Raw genomic sequence first — 19,586 nt, forward strand, 5'->3', positions numbered from 1 at the left:
CCTTCCCCATCCTACACATCCTAAATCTTGCCTAATCGCGTCATAATTTCCTTTCCCCCAGCTATAATTCTTGCCCTGCGGTATATACCTGTCCCTGCCCATCGCTGAGGTAAACCTAACCGAATTGTGATCACTATCGCCAAAGTGCTCACCTACATCTAAATCGAACACCTGGCCGGGTTCATTACCCAGTACCAAATCCAATGTGGCATCGCCCCTGGTTGGCCTGTCCACATACTGTGTCAGAAAACCCTCCTGCACACACTGGACAAAAACAGACCCATCTAAAGTACTCGAACTATAGTATTTCCAGTCAATATTTGGAAAGTCAAAGGCATCTCAATATTAACTTCACAAATCACACTTTAAAGCTTTGATTAGAAAAAAAATCTAGATTTAACATACCTGCGTCAGCCCAACACAACACTGCACCGTATGGGTCGTAGGTCAACCCATTAGGAAGGCCAAGATCATCTTTCACAAGGATCCGTCTGTTAGTTCCATCCATGTATGAAGTCTCAATTTTAGGAGCTTCTCTGTTCCAGTCTGTCCAGTATAGATTACTGAAAGAACACAATTAAGAAGTAGTCCCATAGCACAGTGAATTCATCAAAATTGTACAGACTTCGGTGGAGGGGTAGTTGAAAACAACATAGAAAGATCCAGCAGAACTGTACGCCGCTTAGCTTGCAGACAGTGCAAAGGTTCACTGGACTGATTCCTGGGATGAGGGGGCTGTCCTATGAGGAGAGATCGAGTAGATTAGGCCAATATTCTCTGGAATTTAGAAGAATGAGAGGTGATCTCATTGAAACATATAAAATTCTTAAAGGACTTGACAGGGGCGTGCTGGGAGGATGTTGCTCCTGATTGGAACATGGGAACATAGGAAATAGGAGCAGGAGTAGGCCATTCAGCCCCTCAAGCCTGCTCTGCCATTCAACTAGATCATGGCTGATCTTCTACCTCAACACCATTTTCCCCCACTATCTATCCCCATATACCTTGATATCTTTAATATCTAGAAATCTATCTCTGTCTTGAATATACTCAATGGCTGAGCCTCCACAGCCCTCTGGGGCAGAGAATTCCAAAGGTTCACCACCCTCTGAGTGAAGAAATTCCTCCTCACTCAGTCCTAAATGGCCTACCTCTTATTCTGAGACTGTCCTCCCTGATTCCAGACCCCCCCCAGCCAGGGAAAATACTCTTCCTGCATCTACCCTATCGAGTCCTACAAGAATTCTATATGGTTATTTATTTTTATTTCGAGATACAGCACTGAAACAGGCCCTTCGTTCCCAACAAGTCTGTGCCAACCAACAACCACCCATTTATACTAATCCTACATTAATCCCATATTCTCTACCACATCCCCACCATTCTCCTACCACCTACCTACACTATTTATAATGGCCAATTTACCTATCAACCTGCAAGTCTTTGGCTGTGGGAGAAAACCAGAGCAGCCGGCAGAAACCCACACGGTCACAGGGAGAACTTGCAAACTCCACACAGACAGTACCCAGAACTGAACCCGGGTCGCTGGAGCTGTGAGGCTGCGGTGCTAACCACTGCGCCACTGTGCCGAATGAGATCACCTCTCATTCTTCTAAACTTCACATTTTTCCACATGATATTCCATCTGCCACTCACGTAGCCTGTCTAAATCCCCCTGAAGCCTCTCTGCATCCTCCTCACGAGTCATATTCCCACCTAGTCTTGTATCATCAGCAAACTGGGGAGTCTAGAACTATAGGTCATAGTTTCAGAATAAGATGTCAGCCATTTAGGACTGAGACGAGGAGAAATTTCCTCATTCAGAAGATTGCGGATGTTTGGAATTCTCCACTGGATGATCATTGAACATATTCAAAACAGAGATCAATAGAATTTTGAATACTAAGGGAATCAAGGGATATGGGGTGGTCCCCATATGGGTGGGAAAGTGAATTTGAGTAGAAAATCAACCCCGAAGGGCCAAATGGCCTACTCCTGCTCCTATTTCTTATGTTCTTAAGTTAGACCATTCAGCCCATCGTGCCTGTGCCAGCTCTTTGAAAGAACTATCCAATTCATCCCACTCCCCTGCTCTTTCCCCACAGCACTGCAAATTTCTCCTTTTCAAGTCTTTATCCAATTTCCTTTAGAAAGTTACTATTGAATCTGTTACCACCACCTTATCAGGCAAAGCATTCCAGATCATTGTAACTTGCTGTAGAAAAAAAATCTCAACTCCCCTCTCACTCTTTTTGCCAATTACCTTAAATCTGGTTATCGATCCTCCTGCCATTGGAAGCAAATTCTTCTTATTGACTATCGACAATCCTCATAATTTTGAGCAGCTCTGTTAAATGTCCTCTTAACATTCTCTGCCCTAAGAAGAACAATCCCAACTCCTCTAGTCTCTCCATGTAACTGAATTCCCTCATCCCTGGTACCATTCTGGTAAGTCTCCTCTGCCCCCTCTCCATATACTATAAAAATACAAATCATAACATCTGGTTTGTATTCACTGTGTGGTAAGAAAAAGGATTAGCCCAGAAATCTTACCCGCCCACTCCAATATGCTCCTAATTCAGAATCAGCAGTGTTGTCACAAGATCCTGTGGTCTGATCCTCTACCAGAGCTGATTTGGACACCAGCCTGTGTGAACCAGAAACGTGATACATTCCCTCTGTTACCAGCTCTTCCTCATTTGCTTATACAGCTTGCAACTGCTCCCATCTCTCGGGAAGAATTGCTTTCATAAGTGTTTGTGCAAGTTTAAAAATGGAGCTGTGCTCAGAATGACATGGTTTTCAATACCTCAAAAACAGAAGCAAAAGGCATACAGAGTATTGAAGTGTCTATTATACAGGGCTCGGAGTGCTCCACATATGTGGGATGCAAACACATAGGGCTGGATTTTGGGGCACCCACGTGGCTGCTAGCAGAGGGCCGAAAAGGTGGAGGGGGGTGGGATATCCTGCCTTGGCCTTTTCGAGCCCCCAACACAATCTTACGTTGTTCCAGAAGCAAAAGTGCCAGGCGCCAGGATCCCTGTCCCTTTGAAGACGAGGATCCCGCCTCCAAGAGCTGCCAGCCAATCACAAGACTGGGAGCAGTGGCCACTGCCTGTACTGCAGAGGCCTTGGACCCAGGCCCAGCGCTGGAACCCTGGATCTCTGGTAAGTGAGGTGGGGTTGCCGGGGCCAGTCCAGAAGGCCTTGGCGAGGTGACGGGTGGTAATGAAGTGCAGGGGGAGGGCGTTCAGGGAGGTGTCGTTTTTGCCAGCAGGGTTCCTTTGTGGGCCACAGATTTCTCACAGAGGAGGGACTCCTCCTTCCCCCACCCCCAAGCCCACAGGGACGGTGTCCCATTTAGAGGCGACCTCCCCACATGGTGGAGGCACCTCCCCGTCGCTGGCTACATCCCAATGGTGGTGGGGGGGGAGGGGGGAAGCAATCCTTGATTGGCTGTTAATAGGCCACTTAAGGTCCTCAATTGGCCTCTGGGTGGGAAGGCTGCCGTCAGACTATCCTGCCCCGACAAAATCACTTGGAGACAGGGAAGTGATGGGCCCTCTGCCTCCCTCCTCCTGTAACAATTCTATGGGCCCCACCCCCTGCCTCTGATCCCGTCTCAGGGGGCCCATAAAATCCAGCCCATAGTGTGTTGCACTTGGAGCCACAAGTGCACCAGACCAAATGCCCACATTGAACTCTGCATTACCGATTTAGGCTTAATGAGATACAATTAGCCAACAGAACTGGATGAAAGATTATCTCGAGTCCACAAAAATCCGTTCGACTGAGCTTTTGTGACTGGGACAAACAAGAGCTGGTGCAGACAAGTTGTACTTTATATTCATTCTCAGGATGTGGGCAATGCTGGCAAGGCCAGTGTTTACTGCCCATTCCTAGTTGCCCTGAGGTGGTGGTGGTGAGCCGTTTCTTGATCTACTGGTAGTGGTTTGATATGACTGAGTGGCTTGCTAGACCACTTCAATTAACAGCCAAACATGTTGGTGTGGGACTGGAGTCACATATAAGCCCAGACCAGCTAAGGATGGGAGGTTTCCTTTCCCTAAAGGACATGAGTAAACCAGTTGGGTTTTTACGACAATCTGACAGTTTCATTGTCACTTTTACTGACCTTTCAGTAATTCATATTCTCTAGCTCTTCAATCATCTAGGTAAAGTTGTGAAATTCGTACTTGCTACAGTTGGGTTAAAGATAGTTTGGTGCAAACTGGTAGAAATGTCATGCCTGTTACCTTACAGTAGTTGGAATTAGCCAGCTCACATGCATCCTAGTAAAATCATACAGCACAGAAGGCCATTTGGCCCATTGTGCCTGTGCTGGCTCTTTCATATCCAACTAGTACCACTCCACTACCCTTTCCCCATACCCTGGAAAAAGTTTTCAAGTATATGTCTTTTACTGTTAAAAAAAATCAATTTTCAATTTTTAAAAAAATATTTTGAAATCTCCTAGTGGCAGCTCAGTGATTTGAACCCAAACTTTTTGGGTTCATCCTGTTGTCTAGTCACCACTTCAGTACTTTTAAAAAAATATGACACGGTAAGGGAACCAGTGAAGTGGGTGGTCTGGAACTCAATAAAAGGAGTAGAGAAATACTGGCGAGGGTGGGTGTTGGGCATTGAGATCAAAATCTGACAACAAGTATTCCCATAAATTATGTCACCAGACACCCCACCTTTCAAAAAATTTTTAAAGAAATTCCTGTGTAACCACTGTGCAACAGTGAAGGTATTTGGAATTCAAACTACAAGAGGTGCAAGGAAGGAATTCCAACACATTCTGGTCACCCAGATGTTTATTCTCAACCTTTTCTTTCACCAATGCGCCAAAATCGAAGACAAGGTTCAATCCAAAAGATGCTCCAAGCTTCTCGAAGTTTCGATACATTCCACTTATCCAATTACAGGCAATTGTTCTTGCATCACAGCTGATCATTCCTACATCACAATAGCGACTACATGTCAAAAGTACTTCATCGGCTGTGAAGCACTTTGGGATGTTCTGAGGATGTGCAAGGCGCTGTAGAAATGCAACTTCTTTCTTCCTTACACATTTTGAGAACTTAAAAAAAAGAGTATTAATAGGGAAGGCTGTGTGAGCTTTCATTCTAGCACATACCCGTTGACAGGATCTGCAACAATTGCTCGTGGGTTTACCAGGCCATCAGTAAAGAGCGCCCGTCTCTGGCCCCCGTCCATTTTGGCAACTTCAATTCTGTCTAGCCCCGAGTCTGTCCAGAAGATGTTGCGGCCTAGGTGATCAACGGCTATTCCTTCAGGGCTCTCCAGATCTTAAACATAAAAACACAAAGGGCAAGTTACGATCCAGAACAAGAGGGCCAGTAAAGAGCCAGAAGGGAGGCCAAGTGAAGACCCAGAAGAGGTGGCAAGTTAAAATGCAGATATTTAAAACGCTTGTACTATCAGAAGTTAATCATAGAATCTCTAAGGCCATTTTCCACCATTAATATATTAATGGAGTGAACTTTAACCTGAGAATAATTATCCCAATAATTGAAAGTTCTCTTCCATATCAAACCATACTTACTGCAGTCAAATACTTCTCATTTGAAACAGATTTAAAGTGCAAGGATGAATTAAGTGCGAGATATGTTGGGTCAGGTCAGCATAAAATTTCAAAACACAACAAAATTCTTAATTACACAGAAAGTTTACTTATTGAAATTTCAACTTTCCAGACCCCAGATTTTGAAAAATGTAAACTTTCTTCCGAAATTAGCTGATGTTACCTCACCCTGAAGATGGTAAAATTTGCAATTTAACATTGTATGGTAGCATTTATCCTGTCGCCTGCCCACCTATCTTGTAACAGGAGCTTGTTGTGGAGACAGCTTTTGGAATTCTGGAAGCAGATACATGAAAGTGTGTCTAGATCATCATAGCTGGTCCAAGCTCTGAAATCTACAATGATTATAAGTTTGCCATTTCTTGGCATTGAGTTGGTGGGATCTTCACTGCACTGGAATGTCAACCTGGGTTATGTGCTCAGGTCCGTAAATCAATGCGATCCTGCTGAGCTGGCTAGTATGATGCTGTATTGCCATCTATGTGTGCTGACATTGCAGAACTGATTATATTTCTGTGAAGTGCCTTAGGACGCTTTCCTGCAAGAAACTTATGTAGTGCCTTTAATGCAGTAAAGTGTCCTAAGGTACTTCATAGAAATACAAATCAGGCAAAAAATGACACCTAGCCAAAGGAGAATACATTAGGCCAGGTGACCAAAAAAGCTTGGTCAATGAGGTAGTTTTTAAGGCGCTTTTTAAAGGGAGAGAGAGGGGGTAGAGAGGTGGAGAGGCTTGGTAAGGGAATTCTAGAGCTTAGGGCCCAGGCAGTCAAAGACACAGCCACCTATGGTAGACCAATGGAAGTCAGGAATGATCAAGGAGGCAGAAGAGGAATTGTGCAGAGTTCACAGAAGGTTGTAAGGCTGAAGAAGGTCAGAGATAGGGAGTGAGCGAGGCTATGGGGGGATTTGATCAACAGGAGTGATGGGGATTCAGCATTTGTACCAATAAGACCACCTGTAGTTTGAGAGTCAGAATGTCAGCATCATTAACTTGAGTGAGGTTTGTGTGTGTCTATCTGGTAAGGAACCAACGTCCTTGCTCATGTCTGTTACTATTGTGTAGAAACTGGATGCTTCAACAGATGGTCATTGTATGAAGAAATAACAGAGAAGCAGTATCAGCATCTGAGAACTGAATAGTCTTGGGTGTGTGAGACAGAATTTCATTGTGGTTGCAGTTTAGGGCCAGGCTAGGTCACAAATGCAATAAACAAGCTGCATATTAAAGCATAGCTGGGGTTTGGTGGATTGGATCTGGAATAAAAGCTCCAGACAATGACACATCTGCTTTCTGGATTGGGTAATTATGCTTGGTCTTTACGTAGCATCATGAATAAATATTGCTGAATTAGTTAGGTAAATGTATTTAGTCCTGTTGACCAAAGTCTCAGATTACACAAACTAAAACACAAGTGTGGTTGAAAGGTCCTGGTATGGGCTCATGGGGTATGTCCACCAGGTCTCAACTAAAGGTGTGTTAGGGTGGAAGACAAGTGGATCGAGGAAAGTAGGTAACTGAGTTGGTATCCAGTCCTTGATTGTTGAATCAAATTATTTTGTTCTCAAGGTGTAGGCATCGCTGGCAAAGCTGCATTTATTGCCCGTCCCTAGTTGCCCTGAGAGGTGGTGGTGGCCCTTCTCTTTGAACAGTTGCAGATATCATCATGATGAGCATATGTCCACGTAGAATTTAAATTAACACAGTGGGGATTCCCAGCAGAGTAAATATTTGAAGAAGATGACAATTTGGAGATAGTGAGAAAGCAGGACAATGGAATTAGTTTGCTCTAGCAAAGGTCCAGCACAGACACAATGGGCCAAAGGGCCTCCTATTCCATTATAAGCTTCTCTGGTTCCTTAAACTATGCAAAACCAAATGAGCAAGAAAAATCACAATTCTAATCCATGTGACATTGCACTCAATTTCAGAGAATGTCCTTAACTTGGTTCTGTTAAATTAAGCCAAATTTGTTGGTTTAGAGGTGAGGCGACTAAGTGATACCATGAGTTCCTTCAATAATTAACTTCTAATTTGACTTAATAGATGCGAAACTTTTGGTACAATGGAAATGAAAAGAAAGAACCTGTATTTATCCAGGACCTTTTGTGACTTCAGTACGTCCCAATGTGCTTTACAGCCAATGAAGTACTTTTCTGAAGTGCAGTCACTATTGTGATTTCGGAAACGCCGCAGTCAATTTGCATACAGCAAGGTCCCACAAAGAACAATGAGATAATAGGCAAATAATCTATTTCAGTGAAGTTGGTACAAGACAAGTGAGAGATCGCCCTTACTCTTCTTCGAAATAGTGCCATGGAATATTTTCTGTTCACCTAAGAGGCCAAACAGGACCTCAGTTTAATGTCTTATCTGAAAGACAGCACCTCCGACAGTGCGGCACTCCTTCAGTGCTATGCTTTGAGTGTCAGCCTAGATTATATGTTCAAGTCTCTGGAGTGGGACGTGAACCCACAACTTTCTGACACGGAGGCAGGAGTACTACCCACTGAAACACGACTGACATAGAAGGGCATGCAATAGCAATTAACTGTACACAAAATAATTTGTGCAGAATTGGGATCAAACCTACAGACAAAAATCAGACCTGGTTTAAAAGAAAAGGCCTAGTTAATGGCTCCCCAGTTTCATACCAACCTATTGCGATGATAGTTGAGGGTTCTCCTCCTTGAAGGCTGGCTCGGCTGATGGTGCGTCCAGCGATGTCAGTCCAGTACACCATCTTGTCCACACAGTCATATGCAATACCAATGACCACCTTATCCTATAAGTAGAAGAAGCACCAAGTTAAAAGAAAACCAACCATGGATTTCTTAAGGGATAATCATGTTTAACTAACTTGCTGGAGTTTTTTGAGGAGGTAACAGAGAGCTTTGATGAGGGAAATGTTGTTGATGTGGTGTACATGGACTTTCAAAAGGCATTTGATACAGTGCCACACAACAGACTTGTGAGCAAACTTGTTGCTCATGGAATAAAAGGGACAGTAACAACATGGATATGAAATTGGCTTAGTGACAGGAAACAAAGAGTATTGGTTAATGGATGTTTTTCGGGCTGGAGGAAGGTTTGTAGTGGATTTCCCCAGGGATCAGTGTTGGGGACCTAGCTTTTCCTGATATATATTAATGACCTAGACATTGGTGTACAGGGCACAATTTCAAAGTTTGCAGATGATCTGAAACTTGGAAGCATTGTGAACTGTGAGGAGGATAGTGTACAACTTCAAAAGGACACAGACAAGTTGGTGGAATGGGCAAACAGGTGGCAGATGAAGTTCAACGCAGAGAAATGTGGTGATTCATTTTGGTAGGAAGAACATGGAGACAATATAGAATAAAGGGTACAATTCTAAAGGGGTGCAAGAGCAGAGGGACCTGGGTGTATATGTGCATAAGTCATTGAAGGTGGCAGGACAGGTTGAGAGAGCTGTTAATAAAGCATACAGTATCCTGGGCTTTATTAACAGTGGCATAGAGTACAAGAGCAAGGAAGTTATGTTGAACTTGTATAAGACACTAGTTCAGCCTCAGCTGGAGTATTGCGTCCAGTTCTGGGCACTGCACTTTAGGAAAGATGTGAGGACATTGGAGAGAGTACAGACAAGATTCACGAGAATGGTTCCAGGGACGAGGAATTTCAGTTATGAAGATAGATTGGAGAAGTTAGGGCTGTTTTCCTTGGAGAAGAGAAGGCTGAGAGGTGATTTGATAGAGGTATTCAAAATCATGAGGGGTCTGGACAGAGTGGATAGAGAGAAACTGTTCCCACTCCTGAAAGGATCGAGAACGAGAGGGCACAGAGTTAAAGTATTTGGTAAGAGAAGCAAAAGTGACATGAGGAAAAACTTTTTCACGCAGCGAGTGGTTAAGGTCTGGAATGCGTTGCCTGAGAACATGGTGGAGACAGGTTCAACTGAAGCATCCAAAAGGGAATTAGACAGTTATATGAAAAGGAAGAATGTGCAGGGTTACAGGGGGAAGGCAGGGGAATGGAACTGAGGGAATTGCTCTTTCGGAGAGCTAGTGTGGACATGATGGGCCGAATGGCCTCCTTCTGCACTCTAACGATTCTGTGATTCATTTCTTTATCGGACAGAGAAAATACACAGTAAAATAGGTTGTTGGTGTCAGACAAGGAACTATTGAAATAGTTTTCATTCTTTTACAGGCAAGGGTGTCCAAGAGTTTTGTCTTCAAGGAGCCTTGGCAGCGAAATACAAGCTAAGTCCATCTTCCGTTAGGTTTTCTCTCAGGTTGTTGATACTAATATATCTTCCAAATCTAAGGCCAATGAATTTCAAACTGGACAAGTTAGTCAAGGAGAAACATGAGCATAAGTTAGTGCCTGGGCTTTGGAGGACAGGACTGGCAGGCCCCAACGCTACCTGTGGCCTGTCTGGACATAGCTGTTTTCACCAAACATGCATTTCTGCATTCCAATGATGCCATTTTGGATCATGGTAGCTTCCTCCAGGTGCTGGCAAAACATCTGCATCGCGGTCAGATTTGTTCCAAGGTTAAGCTATGTTCCAAATTCACTCCAGTTGTGAACCTTCCCATGCCAAATAAAAATTGGCGCAGGCACAGGAACTTGGAGCTGCTGCTGGATGGATTAATTCACTGCACTGATCCAGTCTCACTGCCTCTTGTCAGTTGTTGCTCAATGGATAACATTCTCACCTGAGTCAGACGTCTGTGGGTTCAGGTTGCACTCCAGAGCATAAAAATCTAGGCTGATGCTCTCGTGCACTACTGAGGGTGCTCCACTGTCGTAGATGCTGTCTTTTGGACGAAACGTTAAACTGAGGCCCTATCCGCCTTCTCAGGTGGATGCAAAAGATCCCATGACATTATTTCAAAGAAAAGTAGGAGAGGTATCTCCAGTACCCTGGCCAATATTTATTCTTCAATCAACAACACATAAACAGATTATCTGGTCATTGCAACATTGCTGTTTGTGGGAGCTTGCTGTGCACAAATTGGCTGTTGCGATCCCTACATTACATTAGTTACTACACTTCAGAAGTACTTCATTGGCTGTAAAGCGCTTTGGAATGTCCAGCGGTTGTGAAACTTGCTATATAAATGCAAACCTTTTTTTCTCCTTTTATCCAATACAATGAGCAATTAAAAATGAAGATTTACGTTCAAAGACTCCATCCGTGAATAATACTGCCAAGAAAAGTGCAACATCATGCTTCTGTTATTATTGGTGTTGACTGGGCTTTAACCTATAAATACGAGTTGTTGCAGTAGTGCAGTTCTGATGGATCAACAACAACTTGCACACAGCACCTTTAACATATTAAAACATAGGAACATAGGAAGTAGGAGCAGGCCATTTGCCCCTCGAGTCCAAAGCATTTCATAGGAGTGTTATCAGACAAGAATTTGACACTAAGCCACATAATGAGATATTAAGTCAGGTGACCAAGAGGCTGGTCAAAGAGGTAGGCTTCAATGAGAGATTAAAGAGGTAGAGAAGCAAGAGGGGTTTAGGGAGGAAATTCCAGGGCAAAGGCAGCTGAAGACATAGTCACCAATGGTGAAAACAAGGGTAAGAATTTTAAAAATAAAACAATGTCACATAAAACCCCGAGGATTACTAATGCCATTTTTATAATGATGGCTGTGTACTGTTGCATCTCAATGGGACATTCCCATTGGCACAACCTTTATGCAGATCCAAACTATTTGCTTTTGAACAAAGCCGGCAGAGATAACAAAGGCCCGGATTTCATGGTCAGCAGGAGAAGTGACAGCGCAGACCACTGACCCTGAAGAAAGCTGCCCACAAAGATCTAGTAATCTCTGTGGCATGGATTTCCCCTTTTCCAACCTCAGTTTGAATCAGGCACCAAGTCAAGGGGATCTCCAGGCATCCTGCAACAGTGATGTCATTAAGCAGCTTAGCAGCCAATTAAGTATGCTCACAGACAGCAAATCAGGAAATGATAAATCCATTGCACTTCACCATCAATTAAAAATTTCAAAGATAGTAAAATAAATGATTGGGGCACATGGGATTAAGGCAGAGGCTGAAATATCATAAACAAACTTCTTTAAAAAAAAAATCACATTTGAACTTTTTTTTGTTTAACATATTGAAAAAAATCTGACAAAATATAAAATTAGTTTTCCAGAGACAGTTAGGCTGTTCTGTAGTAATTATACACTTAGTACACCATTAAAAGCCCAGTTACGTTTCATTTAACAAGGTGCAACATTTTCCAAGGGTTTTTACAGCAAGACTAACTGCATTAGGGGGACAGTTCAGTGATTTCTACTTGACGACAGTATAGGGGGACTTCAACAGTGCACGCTGTGGGGAAGCATTGAATCAATGACATCAACTTCTGGATTTCTGCATTTAGCTGCGCATGGACAGACTCCAGAAGTTGCTGTCAGTTTCAGAGGAGAAACATCAGCAAACATTGACAATTTTGCATCATTACTACCGCAAATTCTGAGCTATTAATTGGATCTAGCACGTTTGCTGCCAGTTAACACTGGGATACACCTGAATGGGAACAGACACAGGGCTGAACTTTAATCGCGTGCTGCGTTCCTTGGTGGCGCACTTTCAACTCGGTGACTTTCAGACACAGAAGTGCTGCCGATGAGCCCCTGCGATATTACATACGGGGGCTGTTTTAAATACTGGGAGTGGAGCGGCCGCCCCAGATGACGTAGAGGGACCTACTGCTGCGTCCCCAGAAACGGCATCCGGCGCCACTGAGCAGGCGCCATTTTTAAAGGGCTTTAAGCCCTGAGCAGAAATTTTAGTTTTTAAAGGGACCAGGACATTAATTTTTAATACAAACAGTACATTTCACATAAAAGCGTCATTCCACCCTGCCAATGATCACATAATAAATTTATTTCCCTCTCCCCCGAATTACAGGAATGACACTGTACCTCCCCCAAAGATTGGATTTAAAAAAACATGAGTTCCAGATACACTGTGCAATGTGACATGTCCAGTAGATTGCCTTTTGCAAGTCAGTGAGTTTGAGATGTGACTATATGAATTCCCAACAGAATTAAGTCATTCTTTTTATGTAATAGTGTGGGTAGAACACACAATGTTTTGGCTATTCCCTTCAGTCGCAGTTATGTCTAGCAACCCCCTTTGGATGCTACGTTGAGACAAATAATTTGAGGATCACCAATGCTTTATTTGTGCATCTGAATAAATATTCACCCCCCACCCCCTACCTCCAAAGGAATTACAGCCAGGAGCAAATTTGAGATTTTCAGTCAGCATCAACTTGTAAAATTTTGAAACGTTTGCAGATGACACAAAACTTGGAAGCATAGGGAAATGTGAGGAGGATACTGACAGAGGAGGAGGATACTGACAGAGGAGGAAGATACTGACAGAGGAGGAAGATACTGACAGAGGAGGAGGATACTGACAGAGGAGGAGGATACTGACAGAGGAGGAGGATACTGACAGAGGAGGAGGATACTGACAGAGGAGGAGGATACTGACAGAGGAGGAGGATACTGACAGAGGAGGGGGATACTGACAGAGGAGGGGGATACTGACAGAGGAGGGGGATACTGACAGAGGAGGGGGATACTGACAGAGGAGGGGGATACTGACAGAGGAGGGGGATACTGACAGAGGAGGGGGATACTGACAGAGGAGGGGGATACTGACAGAGGAGGAGGATACTGACAGAGGAGGAGGATACTGACAGAGGAGGAGGATACTGATATGAGAGGAGGATACTGATAGAGGAGGAGGATACTGACAGAGGAGGAGGATACTGACAGAGGAGGAGGATACTGATATGAGAGGAGAAGGATACTGATATGAGAGGAGAATACTGACAGAGGAGGAGGATACTGACAGAGGAGGAGGATACTGACAGAGGAGGAGGATACTGATAGAGGAGGAGGATACTGATAGAGGAGGAGGATACTGACAGAGGAGGAGGATACTGACAGAGGAGGAGGATACTGACAGAGGAGGAGGATACTGATAGAGGAGGTAACTGACAGAGGAGGAGGATACTGATGGAGGAGGATACTGATAGAGGAGGAGGATGCTGACAGAGGAGGAGGATACTGATATGGGAGGAGGATACTGATATGGGAGGAGGATACTGATATGGGAGGAGGATACTGACAGAGGAGGAAGATACTGATAGAGGAGGATACTGACAGAGGAGGAGGATACTGACAGAGGAGGAGGATACTGAGAGGAGGAGGATACTGATAGAGGAGGAGGATACTGATAGAGGAGGAGGATACTGATAGAGGAGGAGGATACTGATAGAGGAGGAGGATACTGATAGACTTCAAGAGGATGTAGACAGGCTGGTGGAATGGGTGGACACATGGTAGATGACATTTAATGCAGAGAAGTGTGAAATAATATTTTGGCAGGAAGAACGAGGAAAGCCAATGGGCTGCATTTTACTCTGGCGACAGGCGTCCCGGCAGTGGGCGGGAAGGCACGGTGGTTGTGGCGGGGAGGGGAGCACCCCGCCTCTGCTCTCCATCAGATCCCCGAAGACATTTCACAGCAGGCAGGTAACTGACTGCCCGCCGCCGTGGATGCGATCCTTTTAAGGGAGGAGCTCCCAGCACCAGCGCTGGCTGCCAATTGGAGGGAACAGTGGCCACTGCTGGTACTGCAGGAGGTCCTGCAGCAAAGCAGAGTGAAGACCCCAAAACAGGTGAATGGGGTCGGGGTTGCTGGGGCCATTCAGGCAGGCCCTGGCGACATGGTGGGGGAGTTGGTGAGGGTGGGGAGCAAAGTGGGGGGGGTATCTTCCCGGGGGAAGAGGCAGCAATCGCCTGGGGAGGTGGGGGGCCTCCGGGGGCCCTGATTGCCCACAAAGGAGGCATTCCTCCCAACTCCGCTAGGAGGCTGCCAGGCTTAACCTGGCGGCATTGCCCTGCGGCAGCAGGCCCCTCTGCCTTCAACAAAATTGGAGGTGGGAAGAGGCCCTTGAGTAGCCATTAATTAGCCACTTAAGGGCCTCAATTGGCCTGGGCTGGGGAAGCCGTCCTTGGCCTTCCCTGTCCCAGACAAAATGGCAGGGTGCCTGGGCTTCATGCCTCCTGCCATTTTGTTTGCCCACCCCCGCCTGTGCCCACCTCCAAGGGCAGAATAAAATTCTGCCCAATATAAAATAAATTATACAATTCTAAAGGGGTGCACGAACAGAGGAACTTGGGGTAGATGTGTACAAATCAATGAAGATGGCAGGGCAGTTTGATAAAGCGGTTTGTAAGACATATGGGATCCTGGGCTTTATAAATAGAGGCATAGAGTACAAAAGCAAGGATGTTATAAAACATGGTTCTGTCCCAAGTGGAGTGTTGTGTCCAATTCTGGGAATCACAGTTTAGGAAGGATGTGAAGGCATCGTAGAGGGTGCAGAAAGGATTTAGGAGAATGGTTCTGGGAATGAGAGACTTCAGTTACATGGATAAATTGGAGGAGCTGGGGTTTACTCCACAGAGAAGAAAAAGTTGAAAGGAGTTTTGATAAGAGGTGTTCAACATCATGAGGAGTGTGGACAGAGTAGATAGGGAGACACTGTTCCCATTGGCGGAAAGGTCGAGGGGAAAAAGCTTTTTTATGCAGCGAGTGGTTAGGATGTGGAATGCAGTCCCTGAGAGTGTGGAGGAGGCAGATTCAATCGAGGCTTTCAAAAGAGAATTGGATAATTAACAGACAAAAATTTGCAGGGCTATGGGGAAAAGGCAAAGGAGTCGGACTAATTAAGTTGTTCTTAGAGAGCTGGCATGGACACAATGGGCTGAATGGCCTCCTTCTGTGCTGTAATCATTCTATGATTCTATGCTTCGTAAAGTGAATGTATTCTGGAAAATATCCTAATTCGCACTAAGTCATATCAACCCATCACCACTCTGCTTAAGAATTGGAAAAAATACTCCAGCTGAGGCATAACCAGTGATTTACAAATATTTAGCATAACCTCCTTTTCTACTCTCTGCCTCTATTTATAAAACCCAGGACCCTGTTTTTTTTTACATGAACAGCCTCATCAACTTGTCCTTCAAAAGATTTGTGTACATACACCCCCAGATCACACAGCTCCCACACCCTCTTAAAAATTATACCATTTAGTTTATATTGCCTCTCCTCATTCTTCCTTTCAATAGAGAAACTCATGACAAAAAACAATTCTCATTTGTTTTGGTTGATACCCATTCATATAAAATGTGTAGAACAGAACCTGCATGCCCTGAGGCTCTGAGCCTTTTGTGATTTTTATAGCAGGATAGTGGGAGCCTCAGGGTGGCCGGTTGGTGGGGGGGAAGGAGAAGAGGATAGTGAAGGAGCGATATTAAACAGCTGCTGATCTCAGTGTATTCACCTAGTAAGGGACCACGGGGGTGGGGGCATGGGAGGGGGCGGGGGAGGGGGCTGGGCAGCATTCAATTTAACTCAATGAATCAGAGCAAACTGCAGCATCTAGATAAGACCAGCTGTCTTCCCTTTCTTGCTTAGTCAATGGACAGCACAAAAATCTGTTCAGGTAGGTGGAGACTGATAACATATTGCAGAACTCTCTGAACAAAATGTAAATTACACCCTTGGGGCACTGAATTCTTTAGTTCAGATAGACATGTAGTCAGCATGTAATCCCAATACAATTGGCTTCTGTAACTTCCTGCCATCCTCCAAATAAGGATTTTTGTTTAAACCAGACATTGATCCACATTATGACTCAAATCAGTTGGGTTCAGTTGACCATGTATCTTGAGGTCTCAAACTCAGGGCTCTCTGGTGAGGAACACAACTGTCCAACCCTCTGAGCCACAATCGACTCCGTACAAGGGTGTCAATTTGTTCAAAACTCCAGTTTGACAGCAGTGGAGTGGTCTCTTGCGTATCGCCACTTTTCATTGCTCTATCATTGGTGGCTGTACCGTCAGCTGCCGAGGCCCTAAGCTCTGGAATCCCCCCGGCCCCCACTAAAACTCCCCACCTCTCTCCTCCTTTAAGATGCTCCATCAAACCTACCTCTTTGACTAAGCTTTTGGTCACTTGCCCTAATATCTCCATGTATGTGTCGGTGTCAATTTTTGTCTGATTACACTTCCGTTAAGTACCTTGGGACATTTTATTAAGTTAAGGCACTATATAAATGCATGTTGTTGTTGAAACAACACAGACAAGTTGTACGTGCATTCAGACTCGGCTGCATCCCTATGGAGAGAAACACTCACAAAGTAGAGACTAGGCCTCCTCCCCTCAAAGGGGCAGGGAGTTTTCTATGAGGCCAACAAGAGCGACATACAGAAAACAAAGAACTTGTCTTACACAGCACCTTTCATAACCTCGGGATGATACAAAGCACTTCACAGCTAATTTGCATACGGCAAAGTCCCACAAACAGCAATGAAATAATGACCACATACATTTTCTTTAAAATGTTGCTTGAAGACTAAATATTGGCTGTGACACCAGGGAGAACTCCCCTGCTCTTCTTTTGCCATGCCATGGGGGCTTTTATATCCACCTGAGAAGGTAGACAGGGCCTCAATTCAACATCGCATCTGACAGGCGGCACCTCCAATAGTGCAGTGCTCCCTCAGTACTGAACTGGTGGATTATATGGCCAAGTCTGGAATAACACTGTTTGTGCTATTACCTAAACTTGATACTTGAATGTTTTAATAACAGATTAGTCACAAGGTAGCATTTTCATGCAAGTTGGATCACTGGCAGGTTTTTTAAAAACATTTTTAAAAAAAATCAGAAAATGATCTGCTATTACCACCGTGGCTCTCAAACAGACTTTTGACAAACTGTTTTTTTAAAACTTTGCTTACAGGAACATGGAGTAAAGTCTTTGCTTCATTTTTCTTCAGGCTGGAACCTTCCACTGGGATGTGATCTATTTTTCCACTTTGTGCATAGAGGAGATGTGTGCCTGGGGGGAGTGGAATGACATCTGGTCTAGTCGTGGGCCCAACTATAACAGTAGGACTGACTGTCTCAAGACCTGTCAGAACAGTGGAAGGAAACCAGATGGTCACATTTGGATAACAGTACATCACACCATTTAAACAAATACTTATATTCAGGGCAATGCACAAGTTAACCCCTTCAGTTAGCTTCTTCTTTGGAAATGGGATAAAGCAGCAAAAGGATCTGGGGTACAGATACACAAATCATTAAGAGTAGCAACACAGGTTTAACAAGGCCATTATAAAGGCAAACAGGGGCTCATTTCTGGCAGAATAGAATTGAGAAGCAAGGAAGTTATATTGAACTTATATAGAACCTTGACGAGACCACACTTGGAGAACTGCGGAAACTTAGTTACTAAGTACAGTTCTGGTTTCCATATTACAAAAAAGATATGAGGTACAGGAGAAGGTGCAAAAAAGATTTACAAGGATGATACCGGAGCTGAGATGTTATAAAACTATTAGAAAATACTGAATGGGCTGGGGTTCTTTTCTCTCGAAAAGAGAAGGCTTTGAGGTGACCTAAAATAGATCTTTAAAATTATGAAGATGTTTCCACTTGTGGGGCTGACAGAACCAGGGGCCATAAATATAAGATTGTCACAAATAAATTCAATAGTAAATTCAGGGGAAACTTCTTTACCCAGAGACTGGTTAGAATGTGGAACTCACCACCATATGGAGAAGTTGAATCGAATAGTATTGTTATGACCAGGTGAGAAAGAGGTCTAGGGTTCCCTTTCAGCCTTCACCTGGTCTTACTGTAACAGGGTTTAATTTTAAACTTTTAATTTTAAATTTTTAGCTCTCCCTTGGTGAATCCTTGTTCACCACTTTCCAATTGTAAGGCAAAGAAACCAGCACAGACAGGCTTTCTTAGGTTTAAAGAAGAAAAGTTGAAATTTATTAAACTTAGACTCTAATTCAGTTAATGCCTATGGATACATGCCGTGCCCCACGCTAGCATGCATATGCAATACACACATGCAAATAGAAACAGAAAAGAGCAGAAGAAAAATAAAGGGGAAAAGGTTGAGGCAATATCTGAAGAGTTTTTGTTACTGTTCTTCGAGCTCATTGTAGAGTCCTTGATTGTAGCTAGATCTTGCTTTTCGTTGGGGCCCAGTATTCTTCTTAAACCTTGTTCGCTGTAGGAGACTTTTCTCTCTTGGGGTTCATGTGCCTTCAATGGATTCAGAGGCTTGTGAGAAAGAGATGGGAGCAGACAGGAGAGAGATCTTCTCAGTCCAGGAGCAAACAGCTTTCTGCCCAAACTGTTGTACAAATTCAAAAAAACTCAGCTTGCCCAGCAGGTTAGTCATGTGACCAGCTGGTTTGACCATGTCCATTTGTGTATTTGGCCATCTTAGCAGTTAACCTGGAATGTGAGCTCCCCCACCTTCAACGTCTGGTGATCAGAAGTCCATTGCGGGTTGAATGTGTCAGGCAATGCCTGCTTTGTCCTTCCAAACACTGTCTGTTAATATGCAAATGTCTTGTCCAGCGATGGCTTATCTGTTTAACAAGTCCTTTCTTCACTCCAGTAACAATTTAAAATCAATGTTCATGACAAAATTAATGTGCCTTATTCTTGGCAGGTGGGGGCCTGGCATAACAAGATAGATGCCTTTATGGGGAAAAATTCGTCCCTTAGAGGATGAGATTGCAGCATTAGTAATGGGAAATAAGAAAATGGAAGAGACTTTGAAAAAGTATTTTGTATATGTCTTCACAGAAGACGACGCAAAAAAAGTCCCAAGAATAGTAGAAAATCAAGGGGCAAAATGGATGGAGTAACATAAAACAATCACAATCACTAGAGAAAAAGTACTAGAAAAACTAATGGGACTAAAGGCTGATAGGTCCCCTGAATCTGATGACCTGCATCCTAGGGTCTTCAAAGAAGTGGCTATAGAGATAGTGGATGCATTGTTTGTAATCCTCCAAAATTCCCTAGAATCTGGAAAGGTCCCAATGGATT

General features: G+C 44.0%; 1 protein-coding gene across 1 annotated transcript in view; it reads right to left on the reverse strand.

Annotated features, from left to right (window-relative positions):
- The window catches only part of nid1a (nidogen 1a), a 129,007-nt gene that overhangs the window by 23,788 nt on the left and 85,633 nt on the right, over positions 1 to 19,586 (reverse strand). The window contains exons 14-17 of the mRNA XM_068020734.1: positions 17,465 to 17,637; positions 8,274 to 8,400; positions 5,147 to 5,318; positions 406 to 563 (exon numbers count right to left, since the gene is read on the reverse strand). Of these exons, the coding sequence (XP_067876835.1) occupies positions 406 to 563; positions 5,147 to 5,318; positions 8,274 to 8,400; positions 17,465 to 17,637 (630 nt within the window). The remainder of the gene's footprint in view (positions 1 to 405; positions 564 to 5,146; positions 5,319 to 8,273; positions 8,401 to 17,464; positions 17,638 to 19,586) is intronic.

Source organism: Heterodontus francisci, chromosome 3 (genome assembly GCF_036365525.1).
Source record: "Heterodontus francisci isolate sHetFra1 chromosome 3, sHetFra1.hap1, whole genome shotgun sequence".
NCBI lineage: Eukaryota > Metazoa > Chordata > Chondrichthyes > Heterodontiformes > Heterodontidae > Heterodontus > Heterodontus francisci.